Here is a 20021-nt window from a genome sequence, read left to right as displayed (position 1 = left end):
TTCCTTATCTACTCAATTGTTCCCTGGTAGTCCAGAAGATCCACCAGTTCTGCCAGAGGGTGGCTTCCTCCTTCTGATATCGTTAAATAATTTTTTATTTGTTCTTAGGTTTTTGGTTAATTGCTCTTTTAAAATACCTTTTAGTACTCCTAATTTCTGTCTTCGATTTCATGTCCCATAATTTATGTTTCTTTCTGTAGGGTTCACCTGTGTTGGATTTTTATTTTGATAGATATGGGTTTTGCTCAAGTAACCTTTTGTACCTTGCTATGTAGATGCTAGTAGATGACAGAACAAGGAGCAATGGTCTCAAGTTGCAATGGGGGAGGTCTAGGTTAGATATTAGGAAAAAAAATTTCACTAGGAGGGTGATGAAGCACTGGAATGGTTACCTAGGGAGGTGGTGGAATCTCCATCCTTAGAGGTTTTTAAGCTGCGGCTTGACAGAGCCCTGGCTGGGATGATTTAGCTGAGAATAGTCCTGCTTTGGGCAGGGGGTTGGACTAGATGACCTCCTGAGGTCCCTTCCAACTCTAATATTCTATGATTTAACTTTATTATGTTTTCCTTGCCTTCCTGGTTCCCTTTGTATTTATGGGTCTGCATGCCTTCTGAGACTGCTGTTTAAATAGCCTCTACATGCTGAATCTAAGGTTTTAAGATTATAAGAACTACGGAACTGATCCAAAACCCCATGGGAATCTTTTCAGTGACTTCAGAGGGCTTTGGATCAAGCCCTTAGTCCCTTTTGGGAACTGAGACAGAGCAAAAAAAGGCCCCCAAATAAGCAAAACCTAATAACTAGCAGTCTGGAGCAGCTCTTTCTACAGAAGCTGACTGCATATGTCCTCTGAAGGATTTCAAGTGATCCTGGTGTACAGATGTTGTCTGAAATCATCACTTTTAACAATTAACAATGAATTTTTTAACAATCAATTATGTTAACGTAAGTTTGAAGGCTTGTTTACATGGAAGCTTAGTGCCTGGAAAGATGTGGTGTGAATCTACCCCACAGTGGCTTGTCATGCGCTAAAAGTGATCGTGTAGACCTGCTACCATGCACTAAAAAGCTCCTTAGTGCACTTTGAAGTTCTGTTTCATACAGCAATATGTCAAAGCATGCTACAGAACTTTTAGTGCATGACAGCAAGATCCACATGACCACTTAGTGCACGGCAAGCTAGTGCAGGGTAGATTCAAACTCCAGTTTATCATGCACTAAATCTCCGTATAGGCAAGCCATGAGACTCTCCATGATAGAATGACTTTGGTGGAGAGCATATTTTTGTTTTTAAAAGTGTCCCTTGAAGGGATAAGGATCCTAAAGTGAGGATATTTTTAGGGGAAAAAATATACAAATTAGCAAAGAAGGAGAGCTTGGGAGCGTATAGGTGTCCAGCACCAAAAATGTTGAAGTTTTACCAAATGCTAGTGTGAATAATTTTGTTTAGTGAATCCTCCAGAATCAATAGAAAATTATGAGGTTATTACTCCTTAAGGAAATAACAGGCGAGCCAGTTATGGACATTGTGTTATAATGTATGCCTTATTGACTTAACAATTTGTGGCTCATTTTGAGAAACATTATTCTGAAATCCTGACTGTGACATTGTCAGCTTGAAATCTAGTCAGTTTCAAAAAATGAATTAAAAGCAGTCTCAGGTACTACACCTGCCACTGAGTTGTCCTGCAAAAGCTGTTTTACAGTTACACATTCCTATTTTTTAAAAAATAACTCCCTTGTAGCTGTGTAAAAGACCCACATGGAAGGGAGAAACTCACTGACTGAATATCCAGGGGAAATAGTGAAATTGACTAAACCCGAAGTATCCATGAAAAAGAAAAGAAAAGAAATGAAAATATTTTTGTCTAATCTTTGTTTTAGGAATCACAAATGTTATTTGTAACAATATTATGCAACACTTTCAGACAAAATTGTGATTTTTAAGTTGACCTGCAAAAAAAATTCTATGATAACATGCAAAGAAAGAATTTACCCAGACTGGATGGACAAGACAAACAGAGACAAAAAAGGTTTTCTTGGTACTGAAAAATTGCCTTAGAAGTCTGCATTAAAGAAAAGATCTGTTCTCAGTTTAGTTGGGAATTATGCCTGATGAAGTAAATTACCTTTCTGGAACTGCAATGATAGTTGATACATTTTTGGACCAGAACCAATATACATTGAGGATGTGGAGCTAATAAAATAGGGTGGGTGGAGAACTTCGAGACATAAGACTTTGTTAAGAAAAGTACCTAATGTTTTAAGAACTTCTATCACCTTATGTGGCTAATTCTATTCAAAAATAATTTTTCTTCTGTACTTTTTTCTGAGTTGAAACTTTATTTGTTGATAAGTTCATAAGTGCATGTGAGGTAGCAAATTATAATTAGCAGTTGCTTTTGGCCTGCATAGTGATGGTTTCCTTCCCAGACTGGTTTGCCACCCTCCAAACCTTCAGACCGATTTCTAGTGATTTGGCCACAAAAAGACATTTTTATTTTGATATATTTAGAAAAGCTATTGACAAAAATTAAACTATACCGTGTATGTGCCTTTGTCGAGTAACATTGCTATGGCCTTTCTTTTGTTCTTACATCTACACTTCACAGCTTTGTTTGGTCTTTATTATGTCCTTCGTGAAATTAGATTTGTAAGCAATTTGAGGCAGGGACAATTCATACATACTGTAAAGTGTGTGATATGGTTATGGTCACTGTAAGATAATAAGTTGAAAATAAGTACATATAGCTGGAATTTGACCTATTTGAATAAAGATTGTGACAGCTTGCCAATGGTTTGTGCTGTAGAGTAACAGTGCTTTAACTATATTCAACTATAACCATACGTATGGTCTCCTAGGTTTAAGATTATGCTGCAACTGAAAAATGTCATGTCTACATTATATCTATGATATGACTACAGTAGAATTTTATCAAGATGATATGCCAAAACTGCTAATTTTATTGAAACTGTGTGTACTTTTTGCTGATTTGCATCTAGTATGGTACCATTCTGAAGAGTATTTTTGTCTTGAGACATTAATAATAATTATGAAGCTTTCATATATTAGGAACTTCCTGGATATCCTACTTCCATTTTTTCCATCTGTAGCAGATAGAAATAAACCTCTTGCTGGTCTGGAATTTTTCAACTTTGAGGACTGAGTCCTGGGAATATTTTGTTCATTTTAGATATTAATTTTTTACATTTTTTCGGTCAGGACATCTCTTCAAAGGGGGCAGTGCCTCAGCAGCTTTTACGCCATTCCCATTGACCAATCCACAAGGGGCTCAAAGCAGTAAAGAATCTAGATTGCTCATGGCTTCAAATCACTAGTCCCTGTTATTGCACCTGGCATGTTTAGTCTGCTAGTAGGAGGTCCTGGTCTGCTAATGTGTCTGTAGGACTGGCAACAAATCTCCATTATTGTGCTCAATAGCACATTTGATCTGCAGCTTTTAGCCCCATGTATTATATTGTCCCACAGGAACCCCTAGTTGATGGAGAATGAAGTGATTTAGGCTGCCATATTGGCCCAATGAATTCTGTCTTCTGAAGCAAAGCACATAAGGTGGTTAGAAGCTTTTTTGTAGTGGGCTCAGAAACTTCTGTTTCTCTTGCCTAAAACGGTTAACAAGTCCGTGGGAGTGAGATCTGCTGTGATACTGTTTAGGTCTCTTGTAGGCCACTGTGGCAGAGTCACTTTGCTCCTCTTGTGTAGAGGATGGATAAGAACTATCAAGAGGCAGCATTTTAAATACAAAAAGTTTGTTAGCTAGTTAAATGAAGCTCAAGGATTCTCATATTCCATCCTGATTGACAGTTTATTCTGGTAAAGGTGACAATATCAAACAGCATGGTTGTCTTCCTTATCGTTTCTTGTTCTGTGTTCTTCCCCCACCGGTCCTCTCATAGTTAGAACATTGAAGAAGGTGGTCAAAGTGTAAGCATGAGTAATTGTGGTTGCACTACATTCGTTCTCTTGTCATGGATACCTCAACCTCATGTCAAAGTCTCTAGTCCTCACTCCTTTAAGATGACCTCCTCTTTCAATGATTGGTACCCTTTTACCTATAATCCAGCAATGCTCTTCAAAAGGGTGTATGAAAGAGTACCAACGGTCTCCACCTAGTGGCCTTGTAAAAGAGTCCAGTGTGTGCCCCTAGCTGGTGTGGAAAAGGTGTAGGACTATATCTATACCCAGCCATGCCCCCATTGAGGCAATGTCAGTATTGGTAGTGCTATGGCTTCCCAACATCTTGTACTCAAGCACCAGGATTCTGGCTGTACCCATAAAAGAGCATCTGTAATCTGACTTGAAGAGTTCAACACCTTATCCAGCATGAAGGATGTACATAAATTAAATATTAAGAAAAGGGATATGCTGGATTTAAAAATAAAAAAAACCCAAACCTGTGTGCTCAAGAAGTAAAAAAGTGCTTGGTGCCAACAGGTATTGCATCCTGATTATTAGTTACATAAAATTCAGCTATACTTTGTCAACTTTTATATAAATGAAATAAATAGCAGAATTCAGAATTGATCATTGACACACTCAAACTGATTCTCTTTTTCCATTATTTACTTATTGTGACATTTAAAATATCATAAGCTTGATCAAGGGTGTGATTGGAATTAGTATAGTACTTCATTGTGTGGCGGAGTCAGAGAGCTGGAAGACAGCTGCAACATAAATTAAGGTTTGAATTTACAGTATGTAGCTTATTTGTGTTAGATCTGTGTGACCAAGATTAAATTTTAGTTCAGAATAGGGATGTAAAAATTCATTTAATTAACTATCCATTTAAACTTCTAAAAATAGAATGTTTAAATGGGTAAACGTTAACTTACCCCGTAGTTGCAGTAGATTGGGGGGGGTTGCATCAAGCGGTGATGAGCTTCTCCTCTGGCTGGCTCAGCCCCACTGAATTGCCACAGAGTTTCCAGCTCTGCCAGCCGAGTGTTGGCAGCATCAGCAGTCTAGCTCTGGCAGAGGCTGATGGAGGGGACAGGAGGTGGAGGCGGCCTAACCACAAGGGCTTGGATGTGGAGCTAACAGCTGCTGCCAGAGCCTAGGGAAGCAGCCGTATGGCCCCTTCAGCATCAGCAGTCTATCTCTGCCTGAGGCTGCTGTGGGGGGGTGGGAGGTGGACTCAGAGGCAGCCTGTCCATGAGGGCCTGCACGCGCAGTTGCAGAGCCGCAACGGGGCAGCTCTTGCTCAGCGGGGAGCCACAGTTGGGCAGTTGTCACTCAATGTGGACACTCCCCCAAGGGCAATGTGTAAACTAATTACTAAATGGTAAGACTGCTGCTTACCGTTTAAACGGTTAGCCACTTACATCCCTAGTTCAGACCTGGTTCAGAATGTGATTGGTGAGCATAATAAAATGAATAAATAGTGCCTGTCCCATGCCTAAATTCAAAATGAGTTTTCTTCTTTCCTGGTTTACTAAAGTGAAAGTTATATTGCCCCTGCTTTTCGATGTTTACAAGCCTATGAAAGAATCATGGAACGTTTCTTAAGAACTTAATTTAAGAAACTCATAAAAAGTATCCTGCTACTTTTTGCAGAAAAAAAGCACACTAGACATTTTTAAAAGGCTTCATCAACTGCAAAAACCATGGGTTGAGTGATAAGCGATGAAAGCAGTTACCAAGTAACTTGAAGATCAGTGAATATTGCCATTTTCAGAGGTACTCAAATTACTGCCAAACCACTCATTAGCTATGATCAAGATGTGCTTGAAAATCACAAATTTTTTTCCTAATCTCTACTTCATATCTCCTTTACATTTTAATGAGTAAACGACAACCAATCACAAGAGCATAGTTCATCCTTTTTGCTTGCATGTTTGTTAAAATCCAGGAAATTATTATTATTATTTTAGCATAGCCATGGAGATATTGCCTCCAAATTCTGTTAATCTCCCAAACAATTTTCTGTACAAATGAAGTAAACAACTATCCAGATGCTAAGAAAAGACAGTTGTTTGTGTGACTTATGCACAAATAAAGTTATATATATATATGAGGTGATATCACTGGAACGAATCACTGCACAGGATAATTGTCTCACCTTGCTACAGAAATGGTATGAAGAAGAGATGTCAGTGACTGAAAATAGACATTAGGTAAAAGCTTTTCAAAGTGAGAGACATTTATCCTGCAATAATGTTTTGTTCCAATTAGCATTGAGGTAGGATTAACATACACCAACATGACACTGACATTTCTTAATAAATAACCCCAATACTGATCGCTCTGCATGATTTGCAGTAAAATTCACTACTTCACTATATTGGCAGTCTCTCTGGGAAGCTGTGATATTATATAGACATTCAGGCTAGATGATCACAGTGGTCCCTTCTGGCTTTATTATCAATGAATTTATAATCCATGGAAGTACAGTTTTTGGTACTTACATAAAGGATAATATAATTGGATAGCCCAGTGGTTCAGAAGTAGGTCAGGTAGTTAAAATAAACTCAGCCCTAGGCCCTCTAAATAGCCTTGTACGTTGAGATATACAAATCTGCCTAAATCATTTCAGCCTAAATGAATTTTTATAGCAGTGTTCAGCAGTAGCACTATAGGAAAGGTAAACAGTGTTTCTTTTCTGAATTTCTATGCTGTCTTGCAGATATATGTAACTACTATAAAATGGGTTTTAAAAGATTGCTGTTGCAATCTATTTGAAGCATTCCTTGATTTGTAACTGGTGTTTTTAATCTGGAAGAGATGCAGAATTTGCTGAATGATTTGTACCTTTTGTAGTGTGTGAGTGGCTTCTTGCCCCCCTGTTCTGCCTATTTAAAACAAAAAGATTACCCTAGTTTGGATTCACAATAAAGAAGGTTTGGTGCTAATTCTCCGTTGTTCTGCATTAGTTCTTAGGATTCCTTGTATCTCATAGGCTTTCTTTCTGAGCCAGAGATAGAGTTTGAGATATCTACTTTGTCTCTGCAAACAAATGCCAGTCAGTTTTCCATATCTTCTTTTACTCCTCTGATATGAGATATTATAAACAGAAATGGTCTGGAGGTCTTTCACATGCTTGACTCACATGTGAAAGTATCTGCTAAGTATACGATCACATTGACAAATCATGATGATATTGAAAACATTATTAGTGTCTGTCATGTTCTCCCAAGCCACTTATAAGAAATTGCCTGAGGAGTTAGGATATTGGTTTAAAACTTAAACACAGAATAATACTGTCACACTTCTTGATGTCTTATGATTTTTTCTGTGTTTCTTACAATTAAAAAGTTAACATTTAATTTGACTAGCTTTAATCTATAATGCCAAGGAACCTCAGAGCTATGCAGGACTTCACGCAAATCACCCTGAGTTGCACAGGTATGTCCAAACTATGAGTAATCATAGTGGCCTTAGGAGCAGGTAACTCATTCAGTCATAATGATAGGAGAGCTTGGGCCTACCAAGATATTGTAGTTATAACAATGCGAAAACTAGGCTCCTGGTGTTATTGTTTCACTCAGGCAGTTTGTATCTGCTTTGGTAAATGTGGTAGAGGGAGAAATTTTTTTTCCCCAAATTCAGCACCACTAAAAGAATGATCACCACCACATGGAATATAATATTATTTATAATATATGGCCAGACATACTTTAGACAACTGTCTTGAGTTGATAATTTAAAGAGATATTAACAGCAAAAATGTGTAGTGAATATACTCAATATATTTTTGCATTTATGTTCCAGATCACGTAGTTCATGTACGATTTTTCAGGTCCCTGGTTTTCTTTCCCCGCTGCTGAGCCAAACCTCCACTAGCAGTTCTCCTTCAAGTGATTGCACATGTGCTTTCCATTTGTGGTGTGCATGTGCCTGGCACACAGTCATTGGAAATTTTTCTTTCAGTGGTACCCGTCGAGGCGGTTTGAGCACTCTCTGCCATTGCACACCACTGGGTGCCAGTATAAAGACCTAGCTGACCCGAAGCCCACTAAGTTCTTCTTAGCGCCCATAACAGTCATTGGAATTTCTTGGCTTGCCTTAGGCAGTGCTCTGTGTGCTCACTGTAAATTTATTGTAAATAGTTTTCCGTCTTTATTGTTGATTAGTATTTAGTTAATATTATAGAAAGAATTAGTTTCTTTTTTGTTCCCCATTTTGAGGTTTCCATTTCTCAGTATCGACGGATGCCTGGGTCACCCGACTTCAAATCCCACATCTCTTGCAATAGGCCAATGCCTGTGAGCAACTCACACTCAAGCTGCTTGAAGTGTTTAGAGGAAGCTCATATTCAGGATTGTTGCCAAATTTGCAAAGACCTTAAACCTTGGACAAAGAAGGACAGAGAAGCCAGGCTAAAGTTTTTGCTTATGGAGGTGGCCCTGAGACCTGGTTGGAATTTGAAGCTAGAGAAATTGAATGAAAACGAAGTGTAAATTTTAACAGTGAAGGTAATTAATCATCAGAACAACTTACAAAGGGTTGTGGTAAATCCTCCATCACTAGCAAAATAATTATTTTGGGGGTTGGTATTATACCGGAAGTCAGACTAGAGAATCAGTGGTTCCTACTGGAATCTCTGACTCTATATCACTAGTTACTTTTAAAATTTAGACACGGTCCACAGAGTGGAATCCTGATTTGACAGATCTGAGTTGAGCTGTGTGCTCCTCAGATGCAGCCATGGATTGAGCTCTTGTCTTCAGAAATGAGGAAATCTGGACCTTGCAAAAAGATGGAACAGAGAAGGCCTTCTGCAGATGACCTGTTTTATTTACATCCTCTGAACTCCTGCCCTCTTTCTTTGTCTCAGAGGCTTCCACCAAATCTGGTAATCATCTGTCAGGTTCAGCCAAATGGTGAATTTAAAATTCCCTCACCGTAAGGTCCATCCTTCAGTGAAGTGTACAGAGATATATAGACACTTAAATTGATTAAAGACTGTGATGTTCACCCTTTGTTTTATGTTTATGAGGCTTCACAGAGGCTTAGGGGATCTGCCTGCACGTTGTAAAGTGAAGGATGGAAGCTCAAATCCAATTCAGGTCCTGAGTAAATTCAGAACCTGAGTTAATGAAGGTTTTTATTATCAGTTGACTTCACTATAAGTGGGTCATCCCAGTCCTCTGAGGGACAAGAAAAAACATAGATGAAAGAAGAGCTGTAAAATTGACCGCTAGCCTTTCATGTTTTAGACAGTAAATAGGTTTACTTCACAGTGATGAAGAGTGAGAAACATGTGTCTTTATGTTTGTTTAAATTTCCAAAACTCTGGGGATGGCAAAGTGAGCAGTGTTACTTTATTCCATTGATAGCAAGTAAATATATATATTTTAGGATTTATTTTCAGTATCTGGACAGGAACTATATTTTATAAAGCTGTGTCACAGCACATATAGCCAGTTGAGAAAGAAAGCAGTTCATGTCACTCTCAAGTGATTTCATTTGGGTATCACACAGAAGGGCATTGACTGACACCAGAGGGAACCACATCCACATTTCCTTCTCTGACTGGGTGGTCACCATGAATAGCCCTTTGAAGGTAGAGAAAGAATAAAGGGAAGGAGGAAGGAGGTGATTCTGAATAATGCATTTGTCCCTTATGAATAAAGACTAACTTGTAAAATTTCAGAGAAAATCCTGTTCTGTATTAGTGAAAACAAATGCTAATATGATGAACACAAAAGATGCAGCTAGTAATACAGGATTGAAGTATTTTTTTATTTGCGTATGAATGATGATTCACTAGAAAATGGCAAATGTACTATATGTATCCAATTAATTAGGCACTTTTTGGAAGTAATTTAAAATAAGCTTCTTATAGCTGTTGAAATAATGTCTTTGGAGAAATTTATGTTCTCATCTCATTTAGTAGGCATATCTGATTATTGGTCCATCTAATCTGGTATTCTGTGGCCTAGACCAGGGCACTGTTACTAATACAGTCCTATTTTGCTGGCATTCTTTTTCTTGTACTGTGTGAAACATCAGTACACATTGTTTGAACAAGCACATTGTTCCCAATATGATGCGTATTTCCTACAGTATTAATAACATATTGGCAAGATGCATATGTGTGATAGAGTGAAGTTTAATTCCTTCTTATTCTACTACATTTACTACAAATAAAGGGACACAGTATCGGGCCCATTAAAAGTCAATGAGAGTTTTGTCATTGATAAAAAATTAGCACTATACAAATATCAATAAAGCACGTATTAAATGGATTAAGAGCTGGCTAATTGACAAATCTCAAAAAGTAATAGTCAGTGGGGAATCATCATCAAATGGAATGTTTGTCGTGGGATTCTTTGAGCATTGGTACTAGACTTAACATTCAACATTTTCATCATTGATTAGGAAGTATATATAAAATCACTGCCAATTAAATTTGTGAATGACAAAGATTGGCAGAATTGGGGACAGGGCAGTCATATAGAGCGATCTGGATCACTTGGTAAACTGGGCCATTCAAACAAAATATGTATCAATATAGCCAAATACAAAGTTATACATCTAGGAACAAAGAATGCAGAACATACTTACACACTGAGGGGTTGTATCCTGGAAAGTAATGATTCAGAAAAGGATATAGGGGTCATAGTGGACAAGCAACCGAACATGAGCACCCAATGTGATGATGTGGCAAAAAGGGCTCATGTGATCCTTGGATATATAAACGGAATAGGAGTAGGGAAGTGATTTACCTCTGGATACGGCATTGGTCAGACTGATACTAGAAAACTGCACACAGTCCTAGTGTCCATGTTTTTAAAAGAATGTTGAAAAATTGGAAAGGATGCAGAGAAGCACCACAAAAATAATTTGAGAACTGGAGAAAATGATTTACAGTGAGAGATTTAGAGAGTTCCATCTGTTTAGCTTTTCAAAAAGAAGATTGAGAGGTGACTTGATTATAGTGTACAGGTACCTTCAGAGGGAGAAAATACTAGGTGTTAAAGGGCGCTTTAATCTAGGAGAGAAAGGCAGAACAAGAACCAATGGTTGGAAGCTGAAGCCAGACAAATTCAAATTAGAAATTAGACACCAATTTTTAGCACTGCGGGTGATTAACCATTGGAACAAAAAACCAAACTAACCACAAAAAAAAAAAAAAAAACCCACACACCACACCAAGGGAAGTGGTAGATGCTCCATCTTTTGATGTTTTCTGATCAAAACTGGTTACCTTTCTGGAAGATATGCTGTGACCCGTCTGTGCCTAGGGTAGCCACCTGAAAATGCCAAGGGCAGGGCAGGCTGTTACAGGAGAGCAGATTCTCCCAGTACTGGTGGGTGACACTGAAGTCAGACTTCCCAACCAGTCACAAACAGTGCTTCTGATTTCCCACACTGGTTATCAAGAAGCCAAAACAAAATATACACAGCCCCCTTTACTGTATTCCAGTCTCTGGCTACCAATCGGCCACTAGGTCTAGTAAAGAGATCAGTTATTTAAAACTCTATGCTCTTTACCCAAAAGGTTTCTCCTGACCCCAAAGGGGTACCCCACAGTACCAGATCAATATAAGTTTGGATCTTACCCAAAATACCACGCTGCCAGCCAATCCTTTAGTAACTAAAACTAAAGGTTTATTATAAGAAGAAAGAAACAAACTATAAGAGAAATGTTAAAGGATTAAAGCAATCAGACAAATACAGTTGATTTGAAAGTCCATATATATCAGGTTTCTAATAGAATTGTGGAGTTTGCAGGCTTGTATGGTCCCTCTGGTATATATCCAGTACCTGGATGGATCTCAGTCCTTTGTTTCACAGCTTCAGTTCAATTGTAGATGAGTTGATCCAGAGGTAGGCGGTAGGCTGAAGACAACTGAAGACAAAATGGATGTTGTGCCGCTGCCTTTTATGTCCTTTGGCCTTTGCCGTTCTTCTTAAGGAAATTTACAGGAATAATATGGAGTCCAGGATCACATGAGTGACTGGTGACTCATGAGGTATATTCCTGGCTTCTCCCCCTGGCCCATCATACCTGTGAGTTTCCTTAATGGGCCATTAAGCAGGCACTTGTGCTGCAGCCATCCTGTCTGGGGTGTCGCCCAGACACAGCACAATTTGAAATACAGATATATCAACCATATCCATAACTTCTATTACACATATAACACATGAACATAAACATTATCATCTTATTTAGCACATTATAGCCTTTTTAACAGTACCCAATATGGCATATCTCACATGAATTATTATGTTTCTGATGTATTGATGTTAAATAGTATAATAAATGTGCCCCCCCAATCCAGCCAGCGTCACATATGCTTTAGCCAAATGCAAGTTATTGGACTCAATGGAGAGGTAACTGGGTGAAATATAATGGCCTGTTATATACAGGAGGTCAGACTAAATGATTTATTGGTTCCTTCTGGTCTTAAACTGTATGAATCTGTTATTTCAATGGTCCCCTTCATATTTTTAATTACAGATTTATTTTGTTTAGCTGAATCTCTGTTCCATTGTTATCTGTATTTTTCATTCATTCAGAGATGAAGATTTATTCAGAGATAACTATATAGATAATTGTCCAAGTAGATATTATACTGCAAATGTTATACAAGTACTTATTCTAACAGGAGTAATTTACTTCCTTGAATGTTGAGGAAATTCTTTAAGGGTGTTTTGTTTTGTTTTGTTTTTCTCTTTTGTTTGGAAAAGGCATTTTAGTTAAATTAATCTAAAAGTAGAAAAAGAGAATGAAGTTAGGCAGGTATGTATGAGATATTGTGCACAGCATCCGATACATTTATGAATTAATCTCCAATATTAAACATGCCAGAGTGTTCTTTTAAAGTATTTCTCTGATGAGAACTAATGTTTATAAACTAAGACAAATGATCTTGTTATATGACTGTGTGCAGTATTATAAAAAGAATGTGATAGAGATTATTTGCAGTTTGGCCTCATTAATGAGGTAGATGAATTGTAAACCTATTCAAATTATGCAGATAAAACAAACTGTAGAATTAAAATATACCTACCAAAAGGAAGCTCCGAAGAAAGAGTCTGAATACATGGAAACATTTGGGTTTCAGAGCTTTGTACTTTTTATTCTAGACATGAAGTTTTATGCTTGAGGTATCTTTAAACATTTTAATTTGTATGCCTATGAATATTCCATGAGCCGTACTTAACCAATTGAAGCAAATACTTAAATAGTATGTCAGAATATGCTATCTGGAATAAATGGAATCAGTTTATAATACATACGTATTACAATTTGTTTTAATTACTCATTTGTTCTTTATTGATCAACATTGATCAAATCAAATTGATTTGTTCTTTATTGATTACCCTCCTACAAATACATATGATAGAAACAAATGCTTAAGAGTTTAAAGACATTCAACTAAAATCAAAATTTAGATGAAATTAGTCGCTAAATAGAGCAGAGAAATGGTTTACTCTAGATACCTAAATTCCAATCAGTAGTTGGTTGCTAGTAAAATACAGTAAGTTTGGTTGGATTCTAATGTCTACTGGACAAAAAGGGCTACATTTTTATAAGCAGTGTCTAATATTGCATCTGCCAAAACTTTGATGTACACGAGAATCTAGAGAAATATAGCCCAAACAAATCTATTATAAGATGGGTGCACAACTAGTTGGAAAAGATTACTCAGAGAGTAGTTATCAGTGGTTCACAATCAAGCTAGAAGGGCATATTGAGTGTGATTCCACAGAGATTTGTTCTGAGTTCTGTCCTGTTCAGTATCCTCATAAATGACTTGGATAATGGCATAGAGAATAGTACACTTCTATAAATTGTGCAGATGATACCAAACTGGGAGGGGTTGTAAGCATTTTGAGAACAGGTTTAGACTTCAAAATGATCTTGACAAACTGGAGAAATAGTCTGAATTAAATAGGTTGAAATTCAATAAGGACAAATGCAAATTACTCCACTTAGAAAGGAATAATCAACTGCACAAATACAAAATGGGAAATGACAATCGAGGAAGGAGTACTGAAGACAAGGATCTGGGGTTTATAGTGGATCACAAACTAAATATGAGTCAAGAATGAAATACTGTTGTAAAAAAAGCAAACATCATTCTGGGATATATTAGTAGGAGTGTTGTAAGCAAGACAAGAGAAGTAATTCTTCCACTCTGCTCAGCACTGAGGAGGCCTCAACTGGAATATTATATCCAGTTCTGAGTGCCATGCTTTAGGAAAGATATAGACAAATTGAAGAAAGTCCAGAGGAGAGCAACAAAAATGATTAAGGGTCTAGAAAACATGACCTACAAGAAAAGACTGAAAAAACTGTTTAATCTGGAGAAGAGAATACTGAGGAGGGACATGATAACAATCTTCAAGTATATAAAAGGTTGTTATAAAAAGGAGGGTGATAATTTGTTCTCTTTAACCACTGTGGACAGGTCAAGAAGTAATGGGCTTAAATTGCAGCAAGGGAGATTTAGGTTAGACATTACGAAAAACTTCCTAATTTTCAGCGTAGTTAAGCACTGGAACAAATTTCCTGGGGAAATTGTGGAATCTCCATTGTTGGAGGTTTTTAAAAATAGAGTAGACCAGTGTTTCTCAATTAAATTTGGCCACGAAACCCTTTTGAACTCCATAAATAATTGCGGAACCCCTCAAACTCTTAACACCAAACGTCAGCATCTTCCCTTTTTCGGCGACACAGCAAACAGCTGATCGGCGGCGGCGGCAAACAGCTGATCGGCAGTGGCAGCGAACAGCTGCTCTCAGCGGCGTGGAGAACAGCTGCTCTCGGCAGCGGAGAACAGCTGATCAGCGGCACGGAGAACAGCTGCTCGCGGAACCCTAACAGGTTCCGCGGAACACCAGTTGAGAAACACTGGAGTAGACAAACACCTCTCAGAAATGGTCTAGATAATATTTAGTCGTGCCTCAGTGCAGAGACTGGACTAGATGACCTATCAAGGTTCTTTTTAGTCCTACGTTTACATGAAGATCAAATTATTAGACGCTATATGACTTATGCTTGCAAAGACATCTTAAAAGAACAAACTTTTTGTATGAAATACATGCATACAATAGTTTTAGAGGTTGTGGTCTTTAGAAAATGTGGCCCCAAGTATCCCAATACAGGTATATTTGTAGTAGTATTGGCAGACTTTGTTCAGGACAGGTTTAAGATATAAAAGATGTTGCAGATTAGGATGGAGGTGTATTAGCAGAACTATGTGGAGAATTTTATACTACATCTTTCCACATGATATCTGGCTATAGGTTGTGTTATTAGGGCAAGGTCCATTGCCCACGGAAGTCCATAGAAGGACTCAGTGTGGGTCGTTTTCTAAAATTTTGAACACTCAAAGGAGGAAAATTATTATTTTAATTGTATCTATGAATAATCTGATTCAAATCCCAGTGTAACTAAATACCTGAGTTTCTGTTTACTAAGGCCTGTCAGTTTATATAACTGACAAGTTTACTTTAGTATATTTTAATTACACTTGAAAAGATTACTTAATCCAGTTATGGCACCAGATCCTCAGATAGTATACATAAGCCTAGCTCCACTGATGTCACTATAGGTACCTCAGTTTACATCAGTTTAGGATCTGTTCATTAGTATATTGGATGTACTAATTTTATTTTTAGTAAATACATTGTCAGTAAAATAAAATCTCTTTTATTTCTCTATTTCCTTTCATCTAACATTCTTAATGAACTCACTAATGACACATTTTTGTTAAGATTGGCACTTTTAACACCTGTTAGCTATTAAAAATAATCTTTTTAACACAACAGTAATTACAAAGACATTCTTTTTAAAAAGCATTCATTTGGATCACATATTGTACTCTTGAATTTTTATTTTCCAACTTTTTCTATTGTAGGTAAATATGCTGAAGATATATTTGGTGAGCTTTTCAATGAAGCACACAGTTTCTCCTTCAGGGTTAACTCCTTACAAGAACGTGTGGACCGTTTATCTGTCAGTGTTACGCAACTTGACCCAAAGGAAGAAGAACGTAAGTTTACTTCCACACATGACTGTGATTCTTATATTGAAAAATATTTTCTTTGTGCTGTAAATACAATTGATTTGTAAAATGGAAAGAAGGATAGTTTTTCAGGCACAGGATTGAGAATTGAGTGACAGGTTCTCTTTCTAGTTCTGCAACAGGCTTCCTATGTGATCTTGAGCAAGTCATTCAGCCCAAAATTGTCATACCTGGGTGCTGAACACCTACAGCTTCCGCTGAGTTAGATGGAAGTTGCTAGAGAAGTGTGACATGGCATTATAATTTATTATTTTTTAGTTTTTATTAATTAAGCCAAATTTTGGGAGTAAACATGTACTCAGTTTTCACCCTTATTCCTATAAATTCCCATTGAGATGTATAAGCACTTGCATCAGTAAGATATTCAGTAATTGACTCATTGTCATTCTTTATTAAAACGTGTACAACTTTGGGTTCATGGTGAAGTTTGAACTGTAGCCCTGTTTGTCATTTTTTTTTTACACATCTGTCCCATGACAAGCCTAATGCTGTTCAGTTCTCCCCATTAATTCTTCTCTTACCCATCCTGTCCACCATCTGCTGAACAACTCATTCTTTAGCTGTGGAACTTTGACATCAGAAAATCAAGGATTAGCCTTTGCCACCTCCTCCCCCACCTTTTCCGTCGTTCATGATTTTTTCTTCTCCTCTTTGAGATTGTGGAAAAATTGACAAATCAGCACTGTCCCCTTCTTTTCCTGTCCCCCTTCACCCTTTTCTCCACTTTCTCTTTCATGCATAATGCACACCGTAATTTTATTAAAGTGTCTTATATTTGTTAAGTCTTTGTTATATTTTGTTAAAAACCAAATATTTTATCCATATTTATTTAGAAATTCTTTCTTTTTAAGTGAATTTCGTATTCATGAAAGGTTCTGGTTAGTACTCATGAAAGGTTCTTGAGATTAAAATCCTCTGCTTTTCCCTACAGTTGGGTTTCAGGATTTATTCATGAGATTTGGAAGCTGTCTAACAAATCAAAATAACTGAACTTTTTTAAGAGAGCAGATCATGTAACCTGTGACGGTACATGGAACTCTATAGTTCCCAATTACCAGTTTCTTTTTGACCACACAAAAAACATCTAACAGCTAAGCAACATGGTGGTAAAAACACCTGTCCCCTGTCTATACTTACATCATCCACCATTTTACCATTAGTGGAGATATGAAGTTTGGTAGTGTAGGTGCAATGCAGAAATAAATAAATTACAAGCGAGCTGAAGACTTGAAAAAAAATTGAGAGAAGCAATCATTAGACATGTTTCTCTGGAACACAGTTTGACCTAAGTTGCAACTTTCAATAAATAAGGCATAAATCACCTGCTTAAAGAATTGTTATCAGAATGTGTATAAGAACATGTGACATATTATTTGGGTGACTGACTGATTCAACATACAGTTTCAGAGCTAACTGTTGAAGGAGTTCTGACCTTAAAGTCTATGAGTTTGGGAGGAACCCACGGCATTACTTTATTAGTATGAAAACTGGTGAAAATTAGATCAGTTAGAATGACAAATAACTCATTATAGGGGCTCATTATCCAGATTCGCAGCCCATATAAATCAGTGTAGCTGTTAACTTCAGTGAAGTATACTGATTTACAACAGCTGAGATTCTGTTCCTCTAAAATTAATGCTGAGCCTCAAGAAAACAAGTAGCTCAAAAAACATCACTTGGGTGACTTACGCAGAGGACTAGCAGATAGCATTTATGTGCAACTTAAGTGTTATATAGACATTGTGTTGGTCCTCAACATAGAGCTGAATTGCAGCCCAGCTGAGCAAGATCACACAAACCTTGCACTGTATAGACCTAGTGTAATTTTCACGTTTCCTGTAAACCTAAGTAGGGAAGCTATTGGCTGTAGACAGAAACAGATGTAATATATCTAAGAATCCCAAATCAGACCACTCCAATTTTTGGAATGTAATCTCAGACAGAGATTAAAATTCCAATTTCCAATAAAAAGATGTTCCAGTTCTGGATAATTAGGTGTGGTAAAAGCTCCATTCATGGAGATAGAAAATGTCAACTACACAAAAGTGAGGATTCTTCTTGCATCCTATAGGAACTGTGCATTTATATAACTTCACTTTCCAAGACCAGAATGAGTAGAAGGAAATTTTGCATTCTTATTGTTGTGCTTTCTTCAGTTCTGGTAGAAAATATTATAGCTATTCTGTTCAGAAATGAAAAACATGTTTCTTTTGAGACAGTTGCATCATTGATGGATCATACCATTAAGCTGAGACATTTTGTGATCAAGATTCTCTTTGTGAGACAAGCAATTGCTAAAATTGATAGACTGGACACAGTCTGCTCAGTCTTTTGACTCATTGTAAAACAACAGAGTCTGAACGTTTGGTTGGTCTGTTTTATAAAACTAGGTAAAAATGCACCAGCTCTCCAAAACCTAACATGCATACCAGGCTCATACTGTGGAACCTAGACTTGTGGGAAACTATCAAGTTCTTCAGCTACATGTCTGTTTGGGTTTTTAACAACCTGTCAGTCGTTGTCTGAAATATTCCACCCTATTAGCAACCATTTATTCTTCTGGGGAATGTTAAGTGTGCTCTCCTGATTCTAGACAGGTGACTTGTAACTAACCTGGATATAGGGAAGATGGAAGTAACCTTGGAGAGAGAATGTAGGGTGAAGGCTGAGCAGTCCTAAGGAAGGAATCCTAGGAGAAGCCAAACCCAGGCAGAAGGGTCTGAAGTTAATTTTATGATGTTAATTTCAGTGTTAATAAAAACTAAACCTAGGAAGGGTGAGCTGTTGACTCTATAACATGAGTAGTATTTGTTTTAGAACAGATTTTTAAAAGCACCTGCTCACAGTATTACTGCCAATTTTCCATACACTCATGACTTTCCTCAGGGAGATCTCACATTCTCCAAATCTCTTGACAACTGAGAGTAAATCGAACATACCTCTCCTTTTTCAAGCAAAGGACTATGCTTAGAACAATTAAATAATGAGAGTAATTTTATAACAAATGTGATACTGAGGGAGTGCTAATATCATTTTCATATTTAGCCTCAGGAATCTAATTATTGGTTTAAAATCTAAGTCTAATCTAATTTGGGGAATTTATGTCTGTGTTGATGTAGCAAGCATTCACGTTTCAGAAAAATACACAGGGACCATTTTGCTTGATGGAGTTAAAGTTCTGAGGATATTACAGAGTAGTGAGATGGGTATTCATACTTTCTTGCACAAATGGCTTTTGACAGGTTCAATTACAGGTTTACATACTAGGCATTAATGGTCATTGGCTGTCGGAAAAGCAGGAGAGAAATTGTTAAAATAATATTTAGCCCAAAATGAACTACAAATGCTTTTGACAATACTGCATATATTCTGGCATATGTTTGCTAACCCACAATGATAAATAGAAGAATGTTGCGGTTAAAAAAAACAGGGTTGAGATGTGATGCCAGCCCACCACTTTCATGACAATGCAGCATGACCCAAGTGGATTGGTTCCTCATTCTCTGGGCTAGCATTGCCTACCAGTACTTTACAGGAAAGATTGGGAGTACTTCCTGTCTTCCTTAAGTAAGCCTGTCTTATTGATCCAGGATTGTCATTTAACAAGTTTCTTGACGTAGCTATATCCAGCACTCCTTGCATAGAAGAACAGGCTTTCCCAATGTGAATCCTCTGACGGGAATGAAGTGAGGAAATGGGGGAATCTACAGTACCTCTATCCCCAAAATGAGGGATGGGGAAAACCATTTGTTCTTTACCAGGCTTCTCTGGCTTTGAATTTCTTGTTCTCAACTGGGCTAAAATAATATCATTGTTTTTAATGGAGGGAAATGGTTTATGATTTAAATAATAAAACCCAGAAAAGTTTGGTAAATTAGTTTCATAAGTTATAGGAGCATAAGGGTAGAGGAGGGCTTATGGAGCCTCCTGTCTTAAGATTCAAGAAAATCACAGTCCTTGTGCTCAACTACAAAGAATGTATGTGTTAGAGGTACTAGCCACTCCAAAAGGGATA

At 37.4% G+C, this 20021-nt stretch overlaps 1 protein-coding gene across 2 annotated transcripts in view; it reads left to right on the top strand.

Annotated features, from left to right (window-relative positions):
* Positions 1-20021, top strand: part of WASF1 (WASP family member 1) — a 203387-nt gene that overhangs the window by 147267 nt on the left and 36099 nt on the right. For both annotated transcript variants that reach the window (XM_067546587.1, XM_067546586.1), the window contains exon 5: positions 15839-15973. In XM_067546587.1, the coding sequence (XP_067402688.1) occupies positions 15839-15973 (135 nt within the window). The remainder of the gene's footprint in view (positions 1-15838; positions 15974-20021) is intronic.

The sequence above is a fragment of the Emydura macquarii genome, unplaced genomic scaffold (assembly GCF_026122565.2).
Source record: "Emydura macquarii macquarii isolate MOO-44397 ecotype Brisbane River unplaced genomic scaffold, CSIRO-AGI_Emac_v2 contig_1146, whole genome shotgun sequence".
Lineage (NCBI taxonomy): Eukaryota > Metazoa > Chordata > Testudines > Chelidae > Emydura > Emydura macquarii.
The sequence above is the reverse complement of the archived record's forward strand: the minus strand, read 5'-3'. Positions and strand labels throughout refer to the sequence as shown.